Source organism: Melozone crissalis, unplaced genomic scaffold (assembly GCF_028551555.1).
Source record: "Melozone crissalis strain CALT ecotype California unplaced genomic scaffold, PUWL_Pcris_2 ptg000027l_1, whole genome shotgun sequence".
Taxonomy (NCBI): domain Eukaryota; kingdom Metazoa; phylum Chordata; class Aves; order Passeriformes; family Passerellidae; genus Melozone; species Melozone crissalis.
In genome coordinates this window covers 12385574-12412629 of record NW_026535805.1, presented here as the reverse complement: position 1 = coordinate 12412629, position 27056 = coordinate 12385574, and the positions used below count along the sequence as shown (strand labels likewise).

General features: G+C 42.3%; 1 protein-coding gene across 1 annotated transcript; it reads right to left on the bottom strand.

The window, feature by feature from the left end:
• Nucleotides 1-560: 560 nt before the first annotated feature.
• On the bottom strand, nucleotides 561-26247 carry LOC128939129 (potassium channel subfamily K member 17-like). Its single transcript, XM_054279910.1, has 5 exons — nucleotides 26026-26247; nucleotides 14467-14581; nucleotides 5473-5639; nucleotides 4158-4326; nucleotides 561-2445 (listed from the first exon to the last, which is right to left on the bottom strand). The coding sequence occupies exons 1-5, from the start codon at nucleotides 26245-26247 to the stop codon at nucleotides 2150-2152; spliced, it is 969 nt and encodes a 322-aa protein (XP_054135885.1). The 3' UTR covers nucleotides 561-2149.
• Nucleotides 26248-27056: the final 809 nt, after the last annotated feature.

Sequence of the window (27056 nt, the reverse complement as noted above, 5' to 3'; positions counted from 1 at the left end):
ACATGTAACTCTGCTCTTCAGCAGGACCAGGATGCCTAAACCTCAAAGGCATTTCTGAAGGCTCCATCCACAGCCTAAAAATAGACGAGAACATTAATTAAATGAGATTATTATAATAGACATTCAAATCCAAAAGAAGAAACTCTTCTCAAATCTTCTACAAGCCTTCTCATCAAATAGCAGAGTTAGTAGAAATTCCCAGAGTCTGTGACATTTCAAGTAAAAGCTGAAACAGATTAACACAGTCATTCCTGTGCTTTGACAGCAGAAACTACTACCTCCTGGGCATCCCAATTTTACAATATGCCTACACTTACTAAGCTTTGCCTGTGAAAAAGGGTGCAAAGGATATGCATTAAAGGGTATCCCATTTTGTGAAGTCAATTGTAATTTACTCATGTTTCAAGAAATACACTTTCTTCTTCAGGTAGGCCAACAAAACCTACATTGTGTATCCATCAGTGAAAACAAGAAAGATGAAACATGGAACAGAAAAGTTTATGCTAAAGGCTATTAAAAAAATTACACAATGTTCAAAAATTTGAAATGTATTTATTTTGCATCAGTATGATCCAAGAGGTCCACTGTCTCCCTCTTCCTGATATCTGCTGCCCCTTCAAACAGTATTTGAGAGAACATTTACTACTGTGCAATTAGAAAAAGGTCAGCAGACTGAATTTCATTCAGCTGATCCTTTTGCTGCATTTTTTCCTGTAATCAGTTCCACCAGATATCAATACTCAAGACTGGCCTCTTCTGGAAATACTTTTTTCACAATATGTTTCAGAACTCGTGTTCCTGAAGACTGTACACTTTTCACTCACTCCATTTATGTGAATATAGCAATGAATATTTCTAATTCCTCAGTCCCGTACTCCAGCAGACTCTGTCTTCCGTCTTTTCTCTTACAACCCCATGGGACCTTAGTTCATTGCAAAAGTTGAAGGCTCAATCAAATGCTTCATTCTGGTTTGCTGCCATGGTGAAGTTTTCAAAGTTAATGCTTAGGATGCAAATAGCACAACAGGAGTAACAAAATGAGAAGAACAGATAACGGAATACAAACAGCACCAGGAGTTAGACTCTGTTGTGCCCTTATAAATGGCATACTATTTAAAAAGATTTTTGAGAATTTAATGGAACTAAAAAGATGCAACCAAGTTCTGTTTCATGACTGACACAAAAGCCAAACAAGCATGTCATTCCACAGATCAAAGAGTTGTTATTATATATAAGATGTTAGATAGAACAGGTACAGTACACTAATCATTAACGACATGAGAAGTTCATGACAATAGCATCTCTTGATCATAGTTGAAGAAAATTCAGTCTGTTTCTAGACTGCAGTAGCCCTTGTTAATATTGGTGATAGGAAAATGTTGGAACCACTGACTTTTAAAATTGCTTCTAGTCCTCCTTTTCTGACTTCCAAGATGTGACAAAATACAAATTTATCTAAATGAACTGTCGCATTGAGCTGATGACATTTGGTCTGCAAAATACTTCCAAGAATGGATTCACATAAGTTCTGAAGTAAGGAATAGCATTCCCAGTCTCTTTCTGTATACAGACTTCTGACGTAGAAATTACTTTTTAAAAAATTGAATGATCTGTTTTTATCAGGCACCTCTACGAGCTCTTCCTCATTGCCATCCCCATTTGAACGATCAGAGAGCAAAACCTTGTTACCTTTCTTAAGCATAAGTACATAGGTGATGGTGCACATCTGCCATGACTGCTAGATAGCTTTAAACAGTGCTTTTCATTTCTTTTGGCAATATGCTGTTTGTTTCCTGCATTAAACGGCACTTGCTTTTATATAGGTATAACTAGAGACTGCAAGAATCATGCAAAGAAATGCACAACAGCTAGTGTTGCTCAGGGATGTCAAAGATAACCTCATAGACTGAGTTGGGAGGGCAGGTAATATTTCCATAAATCTACTTTTGGCTAAGAGTCCTGTTGGTAGTACTTGGTGGTGCTGGAACTAAAATATTCTGTCATTGCTCAATTCAAAATAAAAGCATTTCAAGCTCAATAAGCAAACCTTCACCCCATTCCAAGGTCAGAGCAGCTCCACATACACATTTCTAAATGGCTCATCTCGGGTGCACTAAAACCTGCAGAACACAGACAACATTTTTCTTCCCTACAGGGCTTCTGTAGGAGCTGTGTAAGAGTGAGACTCAACTGGTGCTTTCATTTTTGTGTCTTTGTCACAGCAGATCTCCACATTCTGAAGTCCAGTCATATCATTTTTGTTACCATCCGTTAAATCTTCAGCCGTCTCCGTGTTCTTCTTGTTGCATTGACAGAAGTAACTGGAGCTCTCTAGAATGTTGATGCAGAATTTGATAACCAGGGCTAGCCAGGCCATCCCAAAGAGGATCCATAGAGAGATTACATTCTTGTACCAGCTTGGATAGGTGCGATCTGGGTTCATCCCTACAACAGAACCACCCAAAACATTTCTACATTGGATCAAGAGTGCCTCAAAGGAGACATTACATGTAAAGCAAAGACAGTTGAAATATCATTGGATATTAGTGATTTCTACGCAAAACAAAAGTATGCCATCCACTTAGCATGTGAACTGATGCTGTAAGTATGTTTCATCATGTGTCAGCAACAGCCTAAGTACTCCTTAGGAATTCAAATAACACTCTCAAGAAAAAAAACCTAAATCCCAAATTACATCCATGTCAAAGTGAAATTATTTGCATTCAAGCATAGTTTAGTTTCTCTGCTTATCACTCAGCACTACAATATTCTATTAGCATGTAACAGAGGCCCCTGCAGGCAGAGAGGTAAGCAGGTGTTATGAACCACTATATGTATCTTGTTAAACCAGATATAAGCAAGAGTCTCTGAGAGCAGGAGAAAAGAGGCCTGAGCAGTCCCAAAGCCTCTAAGAACAACCAAACCTTGGAAGACAATTTGAAATTATCACCAGCCTTCATGGCCACAGAGGCACTCTCTGCAGGATCATGGACAGCTTGGTGCCCATCAGGACTGCCAGATCCTTTTCTGCAGAGATGATTCCCCACAGATTATTCCTCCCAGCTCTGTGTCACACTAGTAAGGAAAGTGTGAAGGTCACTTGAACCTCATTTTTGAGGCATAAACCACTCATACAGAATTGTAAGGCAGAATTGTTTAGCCTCTCTACACCACAACTGACATTCAATTATTCTCATACCAAACCTAGTGCCTCTATGGCAGTATTCCAGTTACAAAGGTACTACACAGGTGAAGGCACACCTGGAAGAGGAAGGAATACCAAATGCATTACCAGAAACTGAGAGAAGTAAAGCTATTGTAGCAGAGTTCAGCATGTAAAATCAGTATAGGAAAATGCTGAGCTGACCCAGCTTTTGTCAAGCTCCATCTGGCTACCCTTACCCAACTAACTTTATTCCTAACTTATTTACATGTGCCTAGACAAGCTCTAATCATAACTTTGATGCATTACAGACAAGTCCTAAGGTAATGCCACTAAGTTGTCTAAGCATCAAGGGAGTGCTATGAAGAAAAGAAAATAGCAAATCTGTAATAGGAATAGCAAATCTGACTCTCAGGAATTCAAGAGTGCATGTGTTTCTATAATCAATTTGTTTTTAATGAGAAAGTCTTTATCAAAGAGGCGTGTCCTGTGTTTCAGCAAATGCAGTGGGTGTGGATCCAATCCCATTTCCTCTGGCAAAGGGTTTTGGCATCCAAAGCTAAGTAGTGCCTAGTGCCTGACAGCCTATACCTAAGTGATTTAAGTTGCCTTTTAGAAAGTAATCACCTAGGGTTTTGACAGAAGAAACAGTCCCTGTCTGTTAATGAAGAGGCAGAGTGGCACTGGAGTGTGATAAGTGTGCCCTCAGCAACCACTGTGATTGAACCATGGCATTCTTGCCTGGTGGTGCAGACATTCAAGGGACAGGCCACTTCAGTGCCACTTGCTGACTGGGAAACAATGCCTTTGTTCTTCCTCAGGTGGCATTGCTATGGCAGAAATTATGTCTTTTCCCACCTGCCAAATGCACACCACAACATACTGATCATCAGGTCTGGGGATTGCTACAGGTGCCAAACTGCCACGTGGGGAGCTTTGCGTGCCATGGATTTGCTGCTCAGTAGGTGACAGCAATGAAATGTGAACTACTCACCAATCACATAGTCTCCAAACCCTATAGTGCTGAGGGTAATGAAGGAATAGTAGAAGCCTTCTTCATAAGACCAGCCTTCTTTGTCAGAGAATAACAAGGGAGGTAGCAAGAGGAACAATAACAAGCCAGTTACCAGTGCACAGGTCTTCATCAGGAAGGAAGCTTTATTCTGGTAAAAGAGGAAGGAAAAAAAAAAAAGATTATCACAAGAAGGGAAGCAAGGAAAGTCCAGCTTGTTTTCCAGTTAGAGATGATGATGATATGATGATGGACTCCACAAAAACATCCAAACATTCATTGGATTCCACTATAACAAATGGTGTCTCTGTCCTACATGTGTGCTGGCTTCAGCTGGGATGGTTATTTTCTTCACAGTAGTTAGTAGGAGGTTGTGCTTTAACTTTTTGTTGAAAACAGTGTTGGTAATACAGAATGTTCTTATTGTTGCTGAGTAGTGCCTGCACAGTGTGAAGGCTTTCTCTGCTTCTCATCCCTCCTCTCCACTGAGTGGACTGGGGGTACACGGGAATTTGGGAGGGGACACAGCCAGGACAGCTGAGCCCAAGTGACCAAAGGGATATTCCACACCATAGAGCACCATGTTCAGCATATAGAGCTGGGGGAAGAAGGAAGCAGGGACTGTTCAGAGTGATGGAGTTTGTCTTCCCAAGTAAGTGTTATGCACAATGGAGTCCTGCTTTCCTGGGAATGGCTGAACACCTGCCTGCTGATGGAAAGTGGTGAACAAATTCCTTTTTTTGTTTTGCTTGTGTGCACAACTTTTGCTTTACTTATTAAACTGTCTTTACCTCAACCCATGAATTTTTTACTCTTCTGGATTCTCTTCCCCATCCCCCTGGCAAGGGGTGAGTAACTGCATGGTGCTTAGATGTCAGCTGAGGTTAAACATTGACACTAAGCCAACACAAATTGGGCATCACCTTCATAAGTCCTAAATTCATGCCAGTTTAAAGCCTGCCTGTTCCACAAATGCTCCCATGTAACTTATGCAATTCTAACTAAAACTGATGATAAACAGACTAGATAGTCTAGGACTATGCATTGCTCACATGCTTTATCACTTCTGTTGCTGTAGGGGAAGTCATTCATCACAGAATTTCCCTCAATTAATAAACAACCTTATCTGACACCTCATAGGGCTGTCATAGACTAAATTTATTTGCTTCCAGTTATTCCTGGGTATTATTGCCTTTTTGGTCAAATAGTCAGCCAGGGTCTCCTTGTTAGTCATAGGATCTCAAATACCAGACAATGTCTTTTTTTAGTTTGAGGTATGCTGGCCCATACTGCTTACCTGCCAGTGAAACACCTCCTCTAGGCGAGAGGCACAACGCTGAACCCCAAGCAGCATCAGGTGCCCAATTTCATTCAGGAGTACAAGGTTCAAGGGGATCCCAAAAAGTGCAAACACGATGCTGAAGATTCGACCAACTGCAGTGCTGGGGCTCAGGTTCCCATAGCCTAGACAAGGGATTTGATGAAATGCTTTAATGAAGCCTTAAATCTAAAATAGTCTCTGCTTACACCCCTTCCCCCTGGAGGGGTGAACCTCCATCACCCACAGAAGTTAGGTGAGAAGGTCACTGCTCCAAAAGGACCTTTTTTATAAATAACTGTAAGTTACATCCATTGTTTGTCATATCCTCTCGTGGGCTAGAAAATAACATTTCTTTTGCTGCCAATTTTGCTTAGTTCCTTTTCCATTTACCAGTCAATTTCCTCTCCCCTGCCCACTGCCCTGGCTGGGATCTGACGTAAATGCAAACCTTCCGTTTAGTTCAATTTCTGTAAGCATTGTTGGCATGGACTTTACTGGTACATGATCCTGCATCGCTGTCAGATGGTCTCTGAATCACAACAATAGTGTTTTAATTATAACAACCACCCTTTTCTACCTTTGTCCCACAGGACTAGTGAACTTAACACTGCCTCTTGGCTTGTATTCTTTTGCACTGCAAGTACCAAATACATCTTAAATTGTCAAAATTGTTGTCTAGAGTCAATATATCCAGAGAAATTACATTTAACCTATGTAAAATACTTCAATTTTTGACCTACAGAAAAAGGAGTTTTAAATTTTTCCTCTTTCTTCTAGTCATAGGAAGTGATCTAATAAAAGATCCTGCCTTGCAATCACAGCCTTGCTTGTATCCCCAGATTGTTCTGGCTTCAAAATCACTTGTCTTCATTCCACATATGTTCTTTTTAAAATGTCCCATGAATTTGCAGACTTGCACTTGTAATTTCCAGTGTCTTCTGCCACAAGAAAGTCAGATTTAACTAGGGTATATTTCACAGGATGCTTTCAAAGACAGAGAACTAGCAAACCACAAGCATTTCAACACTGCGTTAGCCAGTCAGAGACCTATAGCCTTGACTACATTCCAAAATCACCTCTGCTCATTAGAGATTGTTGTATGTCCACAGAGGAGATTATCTTTTCACCACAAATAACGCTATCCCCTCCCAGCACTGCCCAGCCATGGGCACAGCAAGCACAGAGGTGCTCCCTCCACTGCTGCCTTGCTACCCTGCCTCTGGGTGCTGTAGCCTCAGGGCAAGTGAGCAGTGCCCAGCAGGGAGAGGCCCCAGGGCTGGGCTCTGTATCCCAGATAAGTGAGAGCGCAAACATCTGTGGTTAACTCCAGAGTCCCATTTCTTCACTAACCCCTGTCACATGCCAGATGCAATAAGCCACTGACCAACAATGTAGAAATGTGTGCAGCTATGAGCTGGGGATATCTACACAGGCCAAGTTTTTGCTAACAAAAATCTCTCACCATGGCCAACTCTGCAGTTAGTTGTGCATGAGTGTCAGCAAACTACACCCAGAAAATGGTCTGGGGGCAAACTATTCCTAAGTACGTATCCCCACAAATCCCAAATTTGATTACACAGAGGACATCCCCTTCAATAATTTTAGGCACACAATCCACCTCCAGTGGAGCCCCAAGAGCCTGTCTCTGGGAAGGGGGAGAGCATCCCCCAGAAAGAATGGGGTGCTCTTATGTAACTAGATGTTTTGGAGTACAGTCCAAAAAAAGTGGCTAAATTAAGACTTCATGCCAGTGCTACTCCTTCTTAGCAATGCTAATGCACTTTTCCTCAATGATTGCTAATTTCTGCCATCTTTCACCATTTCTAGACTAACAAGTGTGGTAAATGAGATATGTAGGCAAGAACATCTGGTAGATGACCCCTTCTAAGTGAATTATAGAAAGATGTGTCTGCTGTGATGCATTTCATACTGGCTGTGACATTTCTGTGGATTAGTTCCAATTTTTCTCTTACGGGATTAGGGTGTTTTGTGGCCTGACCTGGCCCTGGAGAAAGTGCTGGGGGGCATTTACTGTAGGGCTGGAGGCTGAAGATGAGTCTCAATCATTTACAGTCAGTTATTCCCAAGGTGGTTTCCCCCCAGCCCTTCCCCTTTCTTTTCCTTCTACATCAAGTTTTGAAAGACTGTGTAATGTCTTGAGCAGTTCTTATAACCACAGATTTCTAAGTTTTATGCAGAAAAACATAAAAGAAGAAAGGCCCATGTTCTCTGGTCGCTGTGTGAAGCACAGCAGCATTCAGAATTGTGGGGATGCCACATAGTGCTGGATGGCACCTAAATTTAACTTGTATGTTACAATTAATTTAGAATGGCAAATTGAATGATGTAGGAAGGTGTAATGTGCACAGTAAACTCAGCCCTCCAAACACCAAACATGCTTTACATTTGATTTCTCTGGCTTCCCCCTCCCTTGGATTCAGGAGCTTGAGACAATTTTCTGAAGACTTGGTACACAGTTGCTGTACACATGCCAAAAAAACCATGTCCCACCAGCTTTTATATAGGATATGAAGTATAATCAAATAGCACAGGAGACTTTGGATCATGCAAAATGGCCAGAAATTTACTCCTGTCTGGTTACATCCACTTGTTCTTGCACTAGACAAAGAAATGCCAACCTAATTGTATATAAACCTTAACTGTTATAAAACTTAAGCAGGAGTGGGAAAATGGGGCTTCCTCTCTTCAGTATTAACTGGTGTCTTAAATCATTGTGAGCTAGATATTAGAAGATCTGAACCAGATTCAGAAATTAGGACTGCACTGCCAGTTGTCACATCCCTCATGAGCCTGCTGCTGGGATGTCACAGGTGCATGTCTGAGCAAAGAGACACTGAGAAATGATCACTAAAATCTGCAAAGACAAAATGTGTGTTTCCACTGAAGCAGCTGTATTAAGTGCATGTATAGCTCCTCTTGTTTTGAAATAAGGTGTAAAGTTAAGCTTCTTTGGAGGAAACAAGAATGGTTTTATGTCTAAATGCTCATAACCATGTGCTTTAACTCATGTGCTTCTGTTACATGTATTAAGTAATTCAGGATTTTTCCCCCTGCTTTCCCATTACATTCCTGCCCATAAGGGATTCAGAATCTCTGTAGACTTCTTAAGAAGATAAGACTTATTAGTAAAAGATCTTTTCATTCACAAGACAGTACTTGCAGTGCCCTCAGTTAACTGAGGCAGCTGCAACTTCCTGCTACCCACAATGAAAGATTTGTTCTCACTGTCCAGATTCAAGAGCATTTTCATCAAAAACTGGTTAGAACAATACATGTCTATCATAGGCTGAAAAACATCTGAAAAAAAATTTTATCTGCAGAAATATCCAGGGTTAGCATTAAACCAAATCTCCCCAAAAAATGTGTTTGAGTGCTAAAACCACTGATAAAGCTATGGTTAGAGAAGCAACATTTCTTGTTTTATTAAATCTTTTCTCCTACCTGAAACTATACAAGCCATCACTTCCTACAGATATGGGTCTAATCCCAAATTTACAGATTGCTCTTGTTGACAAAATTTTGCTTTGAATAACCAGGAATTCATCTAACCTGGGGGCCAGGTATCCACTGTGCAGTTCACTGAGGGATATCAATGCCAGAATTATTTTATTTTTCATTACATATTTAAATACTCAGTAAACTTTTCTGCTTGGCAGTTGGGGTGATATTCAGTGAGCCATATTCCTATTTTCCCAGGCACCGGAGGAAATCAAATCCTTAAACCATCCAGTTCCTCCCACCACTAGCTCCTCCTCTAACACTTTTCAGGAAATCGAAAATTTCTTTCCCTTGTGGTCTTTACAAGTGATCTGGATGTTTTAATCCAGCAGAAATGAAAGGTTTTTTTCCATGAAAAATTCAAATGTTTAATTGAAGAAAAAAAAAGCAAATTCACTTTAGATGGAAAAGACATCTTTGTGTAATTCAAAGTGGAAAAACCACAAACACACCAAATGACCACTCACACAGCCTTACGGTAATGTTTGTCTGGTTCCTCAAAATGTGAGCATGGCCCCAGCTTAGCTAGAAGGGGACCCTGACAAAGCACTCACTAGCCTGCTCTGACCTCATAGCTGGCTGCTTTAGCAGACAGTTGCACTGGAGATCTCCTCAGGTACCAGGAAGCCTGAATTATCTTATGATCTTACAAGCATTAGGATTTTCAGAGGTCATTTGGTACCACCTATATTCACCTGAAGACTGACAAGTCAGGGTTCCTATCCTGCCTCCTGCCTTGAATGGCTCCATAACTATAAAAAACATATTAACATGCTGGCTTCTCAACCTTCTTGTGAGATTTCACATTGTATCCACCAAGTCTGCACTAAGTTCAAGAACACTTATCAGCTGCACACAGCTGAGGACAGCTGGCATGGGAAGTCAGGTATTCCCAATTCATCCATCCAGGGAGGATGCTACAGCCATGGAGCCTGTACATGTGGGACAGAAACAGGACACAATCCCCAAGCAGCCACACTGCTGGCATTGGCTTCTCAGTTGTATGGTTAGAACAAACAAAAAATGTTAAGAATTTGATTTTAAAGCTAGTGGTGGCAGAATCTCAGGAACTGTGTCTTATATGGGGAAGCTCACTGGGACCGTGGCAGGTTGAATCAGGGAAGTTATTAACAGTTTTAGCCCTATGAAGTTCCAGATGAGAACAAAATTTGGTTGCACACTCCTCCAGTGAGTGAAAAAATGCTTCAGATGAGTACTGCAGTCTTTGACTCATGCTGTGCATACACTGAAAGCTGTACAGTGGGCTTAGGCTCAGCTGGGTGAGAGGCATGCAGTCAGGAAAGCAGATCCCATTTCCAGTGCTCAGGAGATAGCTCAGAGGATGCTGCTGTGAGTGGCTGTCCCCAGACCCACCAGTGACCTCCCATAGACCACTGTGCCACATCGTGCTTAGCCAAGCCTATAGAGAAGCTCTGCCAGCTGCCACAGGGCAGGGAAAAGATCAACACATCAACAGTGGCAGCTTTTCAGCTGAGAACTCCCCTACACAAGAGGATCCTGAGGTTCACAGAGGATTCAAATATGAAAGTCGTCCCAAGTACCCACTTTGAGACATGAAGTTAGTTTAACTGAATTCCCCAACAGACTGCCAGCCAGCAATGGGCAGGAACCTGACCATTTTTCAGTAGCTCTACCAGACACTGGGCAGCACTGCAGAGGGTCAGAGTCTTCACAAAACTCTTGCCGCCCAAAGCTTTACTCTACCAGAATTTCACAGCCCTGAGCTTGCTATTATTTTGTTCCCTGCACTGGAATCCTCTGGGGCAACTACTAAATGTCCATAAAATGGTGGTTAATACCATCACTCACTGAATAGCCTGATCCGTGCCTCTGTTGTTATCTCCCAGTCCTCTGGGATACTGCTTTTAGGAGCTATGTGCTGTGCTAACCAGAGAAGGAAAGAACAGGAATTTCCCTTCTTTTCTTCATGGTGAGATGGCTTACTTGCCCCATTTTATATGTAAAAAAGGGCCCTTGAAATTCACACAACTGAATTCTGGTGGTTGTGCTATCAGAAAATGGCAATACAGCACTAGGCAATGGCATCCATCCACCCTATATTAAGTGGGACATTCAGGCTAGAGAGGACAATACTCCTTCTACTCTTAGGCTCAGCCTCATCACTGACTACAGAAAGAGCCTTTCCCTAACACCTTCTTTGAAATTACACCACCCTGTGGTCGTTTGACTTCAGGAACTTTGATCTTGTGCCCCACTCTGAACTTGCTTTGACCTCTGCCCTGTTAGTCCAAACTAAGTAGGAGGAGAGTAAACACAGAAAGGAGAGACTTGTGTCGGCAAGGGATAAAGAAGACCGAGAGATAAACCCAGCAGCAAGTTAGCTTTTCTTTCTTTAATCATGTTTACTACTACAGCTCTACAGGAACTCTGAGGATGACCCCTCAAGGCATTGGAGAAAGGGTTCTTATGGAAAAAATCTGCAGAAAATGAGATAACAAAATCTGGCATGATATGATATGTCAAGGACAGCAACGAGGAAAGCAGAGAAGGGGGGTGAAAGAATCAGCAGGTGGCCAGGGCTGCCCATCCCAAAGTTATAAATGCAGTTCCATTCAAATAATGAGATTGCCCCATGGCCAATCTCATGATTTGGGGGACTTCTTTAAACAAGAGATCTTAGTTCATCCATATCTGTTCTTTAAACATGTACAATTGAGGCACCAACTATGTCCAGCCTGCAGGTCAGAACGTGCTTTGTTTTTAAGTGAAGTTCACATGCTGCTTCTAATCACTAGTAGTGAAATTAGATGAGGCTCTCATTTAACTGGAAGAAGGATACAGTGCAGAAGATGCTGCAACAGGAGACACGGGGATTTAAACCTTGTAAATGGGGAAAGAAACTAGTACCCCTCAGCTGGTGTTAATGGGGAAAGAAGTTAACATCCCCTCCTGTATCCCAGTGAGAAAGTGCTCTGGGGTAAGGACTTGAGAAATGGACCTAGCCTTCTGAGGGGGGGTTAAAGCACCTAAAGTAGAACACAGAAGCTGGCAGAACAGAAAGAGCATCTCAAAGGAATGCGATTAAGGTAAAAGTGATAGTGTTTTTGGCAGTGCTGTTTGAGAACAGGACAAGAGTCACAAAGTTGTTATTCTGCATAAGAAGCCACCAAGGCATAGATAGCATTAATTACAAAGAAAAAATGTGGAAGAGACAAACAGGCCAAAGGACTTGCAGCAGCTAGAACACATGGAAGAGAGGTCATCCATATTCTTCAAATCTTTATATAGTACTCCTAAATTCCTGAGACTCTTTCTTCTGCGTTATCGTCTTAACTCTACCCTTCCTGAATTCATTTGCCAGAATGCCTTGGGTTTTAAGTCCTATAAGCTAATCTTGTGCAGATGGACCTGCTTTCATTGGCTCCATATCACAGCCTGAGATAAAGCCTTCCTTGCCATGTAAGAACACTAAAACCTCTACAAAATCTCCAGAAGCCTTCTCAATTGTCATTTATCTCATTGCCACACCTTACACATGAAGTTTCCTATTGTGACTCACCCCTTTGAACTTCATTGAGTTCTTTGAAAAGAAGTTTGTCTCTTTCCTTGACATAATCAATTATCCTTCCCAGTCACACTGTGGTATCCTCATCGAGGCTGAACCCCCCAACTACCTCAAGAATTTGCATAAAGAGAGATTATGATAACAGACTCAGAGTAAGGCTCTGTGAAACCATTTGTAGTTTTCTCTTCTACAACATATCAACAGTGTTATGACACTAATCTGCATGCCACTAACAATTTCACTTGAAAAAGCAGAGTGAAGGGTCCAGTCCTCTGAAGTTTCCTGCATAGAAGTGGCTCGTATGGCATTCTCAAATCTGCAATTGAAAATCATTAACAAGTCTCTAGAGTCATAACACCAGCTTTAAAATCATGAGATAAAGAGCTGCAAGATTTGGTTCTTTACAATTTTCAATTGCCTCTGTTACCAACTCAGTTGTGTCATGCCCTGTCCTGTCCTCCTCCCCTACAGCCATCAGGGCAAGGAGTTACAAAAAGAGGGGAGTGGGGGCAGGGGGTTGGGGTAGGAAGAGTAGTTTAGCAGCTACTCTTAGTACAGAAGAGCAGAAATGCTTAGTCTAGGTCTCTGCCAACATCCCCTTATATTTTAACATGATAAATTTGATTCTTCCTGAATATCATTAACTTAAATTTGCCATGGTGAAACAGTCACTCTGATGGCTTAGGAACTCACCAGGATTCACTACTGAGGCACGCAAAGTAGCTCTGAGCAGATGCTGCTTTGTACCAAAGGCGGGAAGGAACTGACCAGGCTCTGCTGGAAACCCACAGCCTGAGCAACCCTGTCTGATGAGCCTCCACTGCCATCATCTGGTGCAACCCTTGCCTGGCAGTGCAGCACACTGAAAGTGTGTTCCCAACCAGAACAATGCATGTGCAAAGGAGCAGGGCAGAAAGATGTACTGAGTCACAGGAAGATGACACACCATCACCCACTCGCCTCCACCCCCACAGAAAACCCACAAACCCTCTCTTTGAGCTCATGCCTGGGGGCTCAGTGTTCTGGAGCCAATGTATCTTCAAAAACAATCAGAAATCCAAAGAAGGTTCCATTTGGGTACAAAAAGAAAAATCTTGATTTAAAAATGTTCTTAAAATCCAAGACAGTTGACAAATCAAGAAAACCATGAGGGATTTTTGATACTCAACAACCATCTCTCCACATACTCTCCCCTCCATGTTTTTTTAATACTGGGTCACACCATAAGAAAAAGACATCAGGGCAAGTTATTAATGGTTTTGGGGACAGGGGACACAAACTGACAGTAATTAACAGCATCTGCCTTAACTAGCTCTGTACCCAGTACATTTTATTTTTTCCACTTTCCCTCCCCCTACTGATTTCCACCATTTCTTCGTGGCTTTGCATTACCCATTTGCTGAAACCTGAGTCAACTGAATTGTGATGTTTATCTAGTTATTTAACTTCCACTTAAACAAGCAGGTTCTCATCTAATACAGGCAGCAATAAGGAGGAATAATTCATAAATACAGTCTCTGGAGATGCAATAGCCAGCATAAAAAGTTTTCCAAAATCATTCCTGTCCTTGTGATTGGAAAAGCCCATTTCAATGCACAATTCACCTCAGACCTCTCAGAGTGGGACAAGACTCTGTAAGTCCAGGCAGTGCAGCATCATGACGTTCAGGCCCCAGAAGCCATGTAACTTAGCAGGAATATGTCCTGAGCTAATTATGCCTGTGTCTGATCAATTAGAGATCACTGACAAGGCACTGACAAAGCACTCCTAGGGCTGGGGTCATGGGTGCTTCCCTACTGCAAGCTCCAGGGACCCACACAGTGCTGGAGCAGCAGCTGAGTACAGGCCCTCATTCCCACTCTTTTCCCACCTATGAGGCAGCCCTGTAAGCAGGGAACTCTTACCTATGGTTGTTATTGCAGATATGGAGAAGAAGAAAGACCCACTGTAGTCCCACCTGCCCAGGCTAGTGGTGTTTCCCTGGAGGGTTATGCCACTCTTGTAGGCTTGGATGATACCCTGCAAAGAGACAATAACATGAGATCCCACAAACCCCTTTAAGGCAAGTTCATGTGACTGGCATTTCCACTTCTGGCTGGTAAAATCCCAAACTACAACCACTTCTGATTCTGCTGTTTCCCTTTTAGTAGAGGATCTCTCGTGCCTTAGAGACCAAAGGGCTGCAAGGTCAGAAAAGCCAAAGCCAGCATATTGCTTCTACGAAAAGGGACTCTACAGCAATACAATAAAGTTGCATATGCACCGATTATATAGATAAATGTGGAAGAGATTGGAGGGTAAGATCTAACTAGAGAAGGCCTAGACAGACAATAATTAAGACTGCCTTATGACATATTCATTAGGAAAATGAAATGCTTCCAGATGGGATATTCCAATGGCAGAAGTCCTAGAGGAACAAATATACTTGCATGTGTAAGTGACACAGATCCCTTGCAGGGAAGCCCCCTGGACTGGAGAGGAATGCATCTGGTGTGTTACAGGAGACTGAGACTACTCAGGTTGGCCAATATGTCCCCACATTGGGACTACAAATGGGAATGAACACATCAGATTAGCATTATGCCCAATTCTGTTCAATCCTCCTGGGAAAGACTTAGAAGTCACTAGCTGAAGTGAGCAGAGTTATGACAAAATAAAATATGAGATGTCTTAACAGTGCCCACATCTGACTATACCTTCTCATGCCAACAAAATCAATGATAGTTGTGTCCAAAACAACATTATTCACAGCATGAACACTAAACATTTCACACTTCACAGTTAATTATCTTTAAATGCAAAGTATAACCAAGAACACACAAAATTCATCATCTCTGAAAAAGACATGCACATACTAAATAGTACTGTCCCCATCCTAACAAAAAAGACTGCTGATAAAACTTTCACCACTGATAATAAAAGGAATCACACTCAGATTTTGATCAGGTTTCGGTTTTGCAAAGGAATTGTAGTTTATACATCCACCAAACAAACTGGCACATCAAACCTGCAAAGTGAGGAAGCTTTGCCCCATGTTACTGATGTAACACGCTCTACATAATTTACATTATTTATACAATATTATACAAGGCTGTGAATTAAAAACTGTTTCCAGGGTCCCAAGCAGCAGCTTAACTAAAAGGATCATCCTCTCTTTTCTCTATAGCTACTAATTCTCACACTAAGATGAAGGAGCAGCTCAGAAATCAACACATTTTTCTAAGCAATAAACACTGTTTGACAATGCATTCTCAGCAATATCTTGATTTACTCATAACTGAAGGCAACTTAAACCCCTCAGAGTCATACTATAATCTATTAAATTCTAAATTATGAGACAGAGCAGAGAGCCTGTGCTCTGAGAAGGGCTAAGGACCACAAATGTTTTATTGCATTTTGCTTCCTTCTGTGATTTGTTGCTGTAATGTTGAGTGGGACAACTCAAAAAAAAAGATTTTGTATATAGCATTAGTGACATAAAAGAACCAAGCCGTGCTTCCCTTTTCCATGCAATTACCCCTGGAAAAAAAAACAAAATAAAAAAACCAAAAGAGAGAGGAAAGGTTGCCTCAAAAGCCTTCAGAAGGATTTGTTTTGAACAATTGTGTGTAATTCCCCCACTCATTGTTCTTCCAGGTCTGGTGTCTGCACAGAAGTTTGTCAGGTTATATGGGGTGTAGGCCGACAATATTTGACCTTTGGTTTAAGAAGTGTAAGAAACTCTGCAGAAAATGGCCTAGACAGGAATCAGTGTGCATGAACATGAAATAACTCCCAAAGTAAGTTAAATGGCAAGAGAGACGCTGGAAAATTATACAGATGACCTACTTTTCCCCCCCTCCAGAAACCAGTAGTTAAATTTGAAATAAAAAGCTTGATATTTTATTCCAAATTTCCTTCTGTAAACTGTGATCTCCGTAGTTGCTAGTCTTGAACACATATATACCTGCTGGAACAGCAATAGTCCAGTTCTTGGATAACTTATTATCAGCTGGATCAGGGATACTTGAAAAACTCAAACATGCAGCATGTTGTCCATTCTCCTGCCTGATGTCTTGCTGATACAAGCTCAGCATTAGATAATACTACACTCAACATCAAGTTTTTAAAGCCAACAACACTTAAGAACCAGAGAGGATTGCAAGGAGCTGCAGCACAACTGGCCCAAAGAAATGGAAAAACCTTCATGCAGAAAAGGGAAACAAAGAGTCTGCAAAAGACATCATGTGAGAAGCAAGCAGCAGTAACCAAGTCATTAAATGTTTAATTTCACATTTTTGCAGCACTTCTGTTTTGCTTGGATTAGAAGCAAGAGGCTGAGCAGTTGTGAGCACTTATGGCAGCTTTGCAGTGACTCGTAACAACTCAGAATCCCAGGGTCACTGTAGACCTTCCCCAGGCAGTGATGCTACTACCAGGAAGCACAGGATGTGTCTTGAGGCTCTGAAGACAGGGCACAGCACCTGCCCTAAATGCACAGTGACCTGCACTGCTGTCAGTGGGAAGGAAGTACCACGGAACCGTGACTCACTGGCAAAGAGCGAGCCCTGAGCGCGCAGCATGCCAGCTGTTTTCTGCTCCTGGTACTTTGTGAGGCACTTAGTGTGCTCGCTGAGGTCTCCAAGCCCTTTCAGCAAGAAGTCTCTAAGCATTTATTTGTTACATCTTGTTATCAAATAACCAGAGAACATCATTAACCACTAGGCCCACCCACCTGTTGAAGCCAGCCCAATGGGGAGCACTGAATATTCATACAAATCAAAGCCACTTAAATAAAACAACACTCCCAGAAAAAATGTCAAGCTCATTACTGTTAGGAAGAAAGAGCTACCTATTACCACCCTTAAAAGGGAAGATTCACAGTGGCTGGAGATAAGGATACAGTCTTTGTTTTCCTAAAGTAAAAAATGTTTTATTATACTATCTACAATCAACCTTTGACATAGCAACAATGATGACAGAAAACTAAAGATTGACTCTTCTGAGAATTGTAGAACTAATGGAGCTTGCCTTCCTGCAGATGTGCCCATGGGGGCAGATTCATGAAAGAGAAATCCATTGATGGCTATTAATGCACAGAAATGACTTCTGGCACAGGAAGTCATTGGATTGCAAACTCCTGAAGGCTGACCGAGCAGTCAGGGAGATACCAGTGAATATTCTCCCTAATTTTCTATATTCCTTTAGACTTTTGCTCTTGTTCTTTAGACTTTAGGCTATAGCTCTTCTTCATAGAAAAATTAAAAATGGTTTATAATTTTAGAGAGAACGCAGGAAAAAACCCAGCTGATAAACACTCTAGCAGAACAGCTGAATTCTCCCTGCTTTTTCCATTGAAGAGGTGTTGATATGTCTCTGCTATGGATTTTCAAGTAAATTTGAGGTATATTTTAGCCTGTGGGATCAGGGGAAAAGAAAATGAATCACACATGTAGCATAAGTGCTTAGTTTCCTTAGCCAGCCTTTTTGAGACCCAAACCCTTTGTTTTACTTTATGATTGCTTTGAGGTGAAATCCTAGGGGTTTTCCTTTTTCTCTTAATTAGGCTGATTTGTACACTGATTAGGATAGAGGACTAAGAGATTTGTACAGTGCTTGCCTCAAAACCTAATGCATTAAAAGGCACTAGTAGAAGCAGCATCTTAAATCCAGTGTTCAAAAGCAGTTATTTGTCTAACCTAAGACCTCAGTCAATACCACAACAACACAAAAAATACTGAAGTTGCAGAGCTTGGGCTTGATATTTTGGGAACTTTAAAGGTCATGTGCAATTCAGAAAGCAGAAAGGAAACAGGTGGGTGGGTAAAATACTAGGAAAAACCAGAATGCAGTGGTTCTTTGGTTTCTACTGACAGACAAGCTGCACAATATAAAACCATTGTTTCACTTCTCTGCACTTACTTTCCCCTCTCTAAAGCGGTAATAATTTAAAGTTTGCAGTGACTACTGCATCTTTAGCTGACAATACTTACATAATTTTAAACTACAGATAAAAGTTTTGTGGGAATTATTGTAACTCCTACAGGATCTATAAACTGAGATTTTTAAATTCTTAAACCTTCATAGGTCAATGAAACTTCATTTGCAGGCTGCTAATTTTCTCATTCAAGTAGGTTGTTCTGCTTTTTGACCATGCAAGTGATGCCTATCCTGTTACATTTGTTAGAAAAAAAAAATGCCTCAGAAGAGTCAACTTGAGCATCCAGCTCCACCTTTCCCAAGTATAAGCTCTGAAGTTTCAGTTAGGAATGGCATAAGCTCATGCTTGCAAATACAAGCTCTATGTTAGATTACATCCCAGTACAAAAGCCTGCTTTGTGCATATTTCTGCAAGGAACTCCCTGCTTGAATTCAAGCTAAGGGGTAACCCTGTGAGGAAGCTGTGCATTTCTGTTGACTCCCTTATCACTCTTATTTTAGGATGGCAATACTCCTTTCCTTCCCTGTCCTTTCCTATCAATTGTTGGTTCTTTCTGCAGCAATGCCCAAACACAACATTACCACAGTTTCCTTATCAGAGTCAAAAAAAGAAACTAAAAAAATTAAATCACTCCTACAGCCTGAATTTTAACCCTTCACAGCTCTGGGGCTGCACTTCTACAGATGACTGATAATGCAAGACTCACCTATACTGAAGTTTTACCAGTTCTACTCAGCTTTGCAGCAATAAACCCAAAGTAGTTATTACCAGCAAAAATTCAACCAGTAGTCATCCCAGCAATAATTCAACCATACACTTTGAATTACACTCAAAAGATCTGTTCATACTGTCTAGCTAAAAGAAACCAACCCCAAAACAAGAAACCAAACCACCAAAACCCAGCCCCAACAACTACATTTTTATTTCCACTTGACATTTGAGTATTGTATCTTCCTCCCCCAAAAATGTAGGTTTGTTCTTTTGTATTTGCTGCAGAGCCACTCTATCCTTCAGCCATACCCATAAGCCTCATTTACCATGTTTGCTGTGTTATCAGCTCTGGGCAACTCCCAGCTTTCTCAGCTTACACTTCCTCTCCTCCACAGTTATCATCACACGTGGGCCCCCCACCACCTGCCTGTGGCTGCAGCACAGCTTCTGATCACCAAGTGCTGCAAAAGGAAGGACCATTAGTTAATCTGACCTCATTGACACCAGCTCAAAATTCAGTCTTTCACCTCTGCACTGAGTCACAACAGCATATGACCAGCATACAGCTTTCAGAAAAGGTATTTAAGGTCAGCAGTAAAGAATGAATGAATGTGTATATGTAAACTGAGGCACTATGTTCTTCACAATCTTTCTTCAGAACACTATGCTTCTCTTTCCTCCCATAATCTTTACAGCAAAAAATAAGCTTTATATAAATGATTAAACAGACTGATTCTAATCTGCCTGCCCTCCCCAAGATGAGCAAGTTAAGTGAAAATGACAAAAGCAAAGCCCCAAAAGCTTATGACCCTACCAAATATATCCATAAGAATTCATGACTTTTTTTTTTTTTTTGGAGGAAAACATCAGGGAAAGAGTCATAAAAATGACCTTTTTATAAACTGTGGCTCCTGTCACTGCTGTTGTGCCCTGCTTCTGAACTGTGGCATTATGGTCAGAGGTGAGAGTAATCCCAAGATACCTTTAAAGGCAAAAGCAGTATTTACTAAGTGTATTTGAAAGCAGTTCTCAAAGAAGGCAAAAATGGACTGGTATAAGAAACTTTATTCTTAAGTTTAGTTGAAGTTCATATATTCATGTGCAGAAATCAACTTTTCCAGGGCATACATGAACTCCTGAAAATGGCTTGCCTCCTTACAGACAATTTCCTCACCTTTGCAACATATAAAGGAGGAAAATAAGGTGTTCAAAAGGCACCAAGCTACCATTTAGATTAATGAGAAAACAACTCACAAACTTTGGGCACTGGAAATTCTGTGCAATGTTGGCATATAAACATTCATTTATGCCTCACAGGATACCAGATGTAAATGAGAAGAAAATGGTTAACATTAACCTTGGTCTCAGATTGCAAAGACAAAGGTCAATTAATTTCCAAATAATTGATGAATAGATTATTAATCCCACTTTTCCTCCCAGCCATGAGCTCTGATCCCTTGTCTTTGTCTGGAGAGGAAACTTATATGAATTCTGCCTGAAAGAACTGGCACAAAAAAACACCACCAAAAAACAAACAAACAAAAAACCCAGCTGGGTTGTCTTTTGAATTCATAGTGTTGGGGTTTTTTTTCCTTAATTTTATGCCACTTGAATAACCTCAGAGCAGATCAAGTAACTGCTCCCCCATCTCCCCAGCAATGTTTGCCAATGTAATTGGCACTAGTTCCTCAATACCAAAGGAACCCTGAGAGCCACTTTTACTTCACAGCTGGATGCGCACTACAGTTTCTAGATTTCATCTAGACTTAGCAACAGGAGAGGAACAAAAGATGTAGCCTAGTGCAGTAATGCTGCAACAAATGCTACTGTAAACCACTAGTACTTTTTCTGAAAATTAAGCTTTTGTATCAAGGAAGAACCTGTGGCATGATTCATGAGACAAAATGTTGCTGAATTCCAGTCACTTCCCAAACCCCAATGACAACAGCTGGGCTGCAACAGAAATAGGCAGGGCCTGTTGAAAGAAGTTCAAAGAAGCTGCCTGTATAATTTACAGAACACAGAACTGTTGCATTGCATTATCCTTGTAAAACTGAAGATTTCTTTCCCTAGTTGTTTTTCTTTTAACTGCATTAAAAAAGATAAAGTATGAAGAACAATGTGTATAAGAATAACCCACATCTTCAAACAACTGACAACAATTACCATTTCTCTTTTTAGAAGGCACCCCCAGTCTTTAGCTATTCACTGCTAGTTGTGGGTCTCAAATCTTCTGGTAGGGCAAATTATTGATACTCTCACCACTCAAATGCAGCTGGCTACACTCCCCTGTTACTTCCCACCAAGCCCGACCAGCTGTAACTAGGAATTTGAAAATATCAAAAGAACATCTCTCTCTAGGCAGAGGTATGATGTAATAGGCTGCCATGCTTTTCCCCTTGCCTTTCTCTTTTTCAACACAGGTACTGGACACTACCAGAAGACCTAGGGCTGAGCCAACTAACCAGAAACAGGTCATCAGTATGTCTTACCACCTTCCAAGAAGTCTGACAATATAGTGCCAGCCTACTGCCTTACAGAATAATGATTTTACCTTCAACAACTGCTGTCAATTGTATGCTAGAAGATGGTATTATTAGCACAGAATGCATGTTCTTGGTAAGGTACCCACAGCTCTTTTAACCAACAGGTTGGAAGAATAATGAATTGGCTGTAGCTTAAGCAAAGCAGTAGTACATTTTGATAAGCACAAAGTTGGGAAAAATAATTACAGAGGATCAACCCTGTGACAAGCTAATGTGACCAAATTGGGTTCCATATAGATATTACAGCTCCACAATACCAGGAGTCAGGGCTGTTCCTTAAAGGCCCTCACCACTGGCAGGTGATCTCTGATGCTCACCCCTTCCTGTTGCATCATTTGAGTGCAAGATTATTTTAGTAAACTGTGTTTGCAGGGTTTTATTTCCTGACAGCTGTCACAATTCTCTGCTGGTTCAATGTCAGTACAAGCCAAGGTATTGATGAGGATCTTTCAGTCACGTGGGATCTCATTGCTCTTGTAAACATCTACTCAAACTCTCTGCGTACCTCTAGCTGTTGACTCTGGAGATAAGAGTATCTAGATCCACCTGTAGCCATTTAGTTTATAACCTGCCCTTTAGCATTGGGCCCTTTTCACTAAACCTTACATCTTTCTAGGTATAATAAAAAAAATTAGCTCAGCTTTCATTTTCTCATTTTATGAAAGAAACTGTGTTTAAATAGCATTATATATCTACAAAAAAAACCAACAGAACAACATAATAAGTATAGGAAACATCTGTACTAGGGAAATATGTATACAACACAAAAGGTTTCTATCAAAAAAAAAAAAAAAAAAGGAAGGATAGCATGAAAGGGATGCCATGGTAATAGGTAACACACAAAAAGTGCTGTTCCAAGCTTGGCCTTACAGCCAATCATCTGATCAAAGAGACACTGGCAAGTACAGCAGCTGAGTGCCTGTAAACATTGAAAATAATGCAGGAAAAGGAGTGATTTTGGAAGGCAGCTCAGCTGGACTAGAGCTACATATACATTCACACTATGCAGTAAAGCACTAGAAGTGATTCACATCAAAGCATGTCTAGGTGTCCCCAACCCCAAAAGGACAGAAAGAGTCTCAGCCCCAAGAAATATGCCCGTATACAAAGTGTCCCCTTTGTGTGCAGCCTCACTACTTTCTGGACACTTCCAGAATCTAGAACCAATATAATTTTTGCCCAGACATAGATATTTTTCTCCCCAGCTGAGTCCAGCTACTTTTCTTCATTGTACTGAAAGTGTATCACCTGCAACTGTCCTATCATTGCATCTGCTGCCATCTTCTGCAAGTCTTGCCACTGAGGGCTTCCTTTGATGTGACTTCACACCCAGAAATTCCAGCATGTAAAGATCACCACCATCACGATAACAAAAGGGCAGATATTGCCCTCTTTGCATGCCGCCTGGTGGCTCATGGGGATGGCCTGCTCTCAGTCTTGCTCCTGCTGAGCACGTGTGCAGTCAGACTGTATACAATGGCAGAACAATAGCCTGGGGTTACACGGGTCAACAAGGTCAAACTTATGTGTTCTTTGAGTAAACATCACTGGATGCACTGTAGAGAGACTTGTGGCCACAGTGCCTCCATTGTGCCCTCTGTGTGTGCATAAACACATGACCCTGCATTGTTTATCTGCTTCCATGTAAAACATTCACATGGGCTACTTTTAACTACCCAGGAAATGTGGAACTGCTCCTGCAGAGGAAGAGCTGGCCAATTCCTCCAGGCAAGAGAGCCTCAACAAAATCCAGCTACAAGAAGCAGAGGCCCACTACCACAGATGTCACATGCTTCCTAACACATTCTCCTCTGCTGTTGTTTTTATTGTTGGTCTGCTATGTTCACCTCCTTCTGTCCTCTCCTCTGTCAAGAAGAAGGCTGCTTCTTCCTTGGAAAGGACCCAAGTCATAGAAATTACTGAATGATAATTCAGTCATCTAGCTACTGCAGCATGGTTTGTTTGCTTTGCTTCCCTCCTAACCATCCTCACTCCATGCTCTCCTTCCTGCTAGCTCCTTAAAGCTGGAGCTCTCTGTTGCTTCCCCATCTGGACAAGGGTTGGAACAGCGTATTTCCCTTCCCAGCTGGTAACTAGGAACTAAGTGATAAACAGGTTGTAAAATTACATTTGTACATTGTTCAGCAAACTAGGATTTTATTTCATATTGGCCCATATACACTTAAAACAAACAGAGTTTAGCATTGTCTGGAATCTGAGAGCTATAAGAAAACAATGAGGAGTTCCCAGTAATGTCAAGGCAATTAAAATTCACACTCTGCTTTACGTTTTCACAAACATGCTTTATGTCTTTCTTAATTAGCAAATAATCAGCTGTGTATCTAGAAGATAAGTTTCTTATCTGAAAAGAGCCAGTGATGACATTGCCTGATAAACTATGTGCAATAACAATTTACTGCACACAAAAACATCTCGTTTTGAGCATACCTACAGCATGCCAGTGATTGCTGCCTAGGAAATTAGAAAAGAGTATAGGCAAGCATCAGTTCTGTGGATTTTTGAGGATTAATTTCTTAGCATTAAAGTTATTCAAAATAACACACAAAGCCATTCAAACTCAGAATATGGCTTCTCAGAGCATGAAGGCACACATGGACACTGCATAAAATGAAACAAAGCTTATTTGTAGCTTTCTCATCAAGGGCTTGCTCAGTCACAATTAAGTATTCACACGGCATATTGTCACAACCTCCGGTCTAAAGGGATTGGAGGGGTTTTCCTATTCTCGGGGTATCAAGAACATGTAGAGGTCATGCTGCAATAAAACAAACTGACAGAATGACATTTCTACCTATTTAGTTGTGATTATCTTCTCTCCATTACTAGCACCTCATTACCATCATTCACCAAGGGCTTGCAACCCCTGGGCAAGTGTCATACCAGGTGCTCACTACACAATGGACCAGTGCTGAATGAAGCTTAACTAAGATTCAGCTTTATGAAATGCCAGACTGATCTTCTCTGCTCTATTTCTCACTTCTCTCTGTTTAAATTCCACAGATAGCATAGCACACACCATAAGTAATAAAAGTGGGTACTTCAGTAGCTTACAAAGGCCCAAATTTATAGCATATGATCACTGTACTACTGTCTGCCAACAAAGAATATGCCACTCAGAAAGCCAAGGGACCAGAGTATGACATAAGGAATCAGCATAATTTTGTCTGCCAGAGCCTTGCTGAAACACCCATGATTATCCTATTTGGTGGCTTTTGTATTTTCCTCTCTGATGAAGAGAAAAGAAAAAAGTATATATTCAAGTTCCAAGTCTCTTTTAGAGCCTCTGAACTGCAGTGACCAGCTGCAATGGTTTCAGTCATCGTCATTCACTGCTTTTACAAACAAAAACTCACCAAAACAAAACAACCCCAGGTTTTCTTTGTGATGGCAGCACCTATCTGAGGCAGATGAGTAAAGCCTCAAAGCAAGAAGTACATACTCAACTATCAGCACCTACTGAAATCAAAGGGTTTGGGTAAGTACTCAAGACACTTCAATATTGCAGGTTTTTCTTTTTCAGGCAAAAGCCGAGCAAAGAGAGAACCCACTTATGTCACTTTGCTCGAATCTGTATCATAAAAATTCAACCATCTGTACTTTCGTAAAACTGCATTTGTTGCTGCTTTACATTTTGCAACCATCCTACAAATATCGTCAGAAGCATTTTTAAGGATAACTTAAGAGACATAAGGACTTTCCCTTTAAACAAGTAGAAGATGGAAAGAGTCTGACAGAAGTATACACATCAACTAAATTTACCACGACAAAGCCTTCCCATTAGAATTTACCGCTTGCAAGACGTCACAGTTTCTGAAGTGCAAGAGCAAACCTAAACCACCTGTAATTAACCGCAGGTAATTGTCACGTAACGGGACACTCCGCCACCGCCTGCCTTCGGTCATCCGGCGGCGCTCCAAACCCGCGAACGCCGCGGCTGGTGGGAGAGCAGCGGAGACCGAGAGCATCTCTCCATCAGCGGGGAGCACCGGCGGCCGCAGCGCGGGGTGCGGAGCCCGGCGGGCCCGGGCACGGAGCGACGCGCCCGAGGCGGCTGCCCACGGAAACCTCCCACGCCGCGGGCGGCTCCTTCGGGATGTGTGCGCGTACACTTACACAAGGAAAAAGTCTGCTGGTTTTTGTTGGTTCTTTGTTAAAGTTACTCTGGGGCTGGCGGCGCGGTTTGTTGCCGCTCCCCCCCGCGGGCGGAAGGCAGCGCTGCCCCGCAGCCCCAGCGGGCGCGGAGCCCCCGGCGCGCCCGGGCTCACCTCGATGAGCCGCTGCAGGGCGGGCCCCTGCAGGCAGGTGTGGTTGCCCAGCAGCTCCCAGTGCTGCTGGAGGAGGTTATGGGCCGCCTGCACCTCGGCCGGCCGCTCCAGCGCCTGCAGCACGACGGCGCCCAGCCCCAGGTATCCCACGTACGCCGCCAGCAGCACCAGCACCCCCCAGCGCCGCCGCCGCCGCCGCTGCTGCTGCCGCGCCGCCACCATCGGCCCCGCTGCCGCCGCCGCCGCCCCCGGCGCTGGAGAGGCGGCTCGGCCCGGGGCGGGAGGAGAGGGCAGCGCCGGCCCGGCCCCCAGGACCTCCCCCGGCCTGGCCCTTGCCACTCGCAGCGGCCAGGAGGGGAGCTCGGAGCCTTGCTGGGCAATGAAGGCGGTCGTGCCACTCTTGCAGCAGCCCACCCCACCTCACTGCCCTCGTCCTTGTGCGGCGCCGCTGCAGGTCCCACCTGTCCGTCCCAGAGCGCTGCCCAGGGCTCCCTGCTCCGCTCCGCTTGTGCCTGAGCTGGAGCCGGCTCCGAGTCACGCTCGCTGCCCCGACGGATGGTACCCAGAGCCGCTCCCGGCAAACCCAGCTGCTTCCCTCAGCTGGCACTCCTTAGGGAGCAGCAGTACGCTAGCACTCTGCATAAATCTTCATTCCTCTTTCCCTCGCCTGCTAGGCTAATTTAAAAGGCAGCAAACAGGTGTTTGTGATAACAATCCTTTGATAGGAACAAGTGAAAAGGTAGCAGCTTTTTTATTCGTTTTATAATTTGTGATTTTCCTGTGAAAGAAAATGTTTCATACTTTCTTCATATAGGTAGTTTCTGAGACCTATTTGATTAATTACTGTCTTGTATAAGACAGCATCCAATGTTCCTTTCTGTTCTCTCACTGGTAGATAAAACAATCAAATCGTTTTGGGTGTATAAGAACATTGTAGTTTACCTATTTTCTTACATAATATGAGATAAAGGTGAATAAACCCAGTAAGTTTCTGCCCATGATGACTTTATACACTGACAGAGGGTCATGTC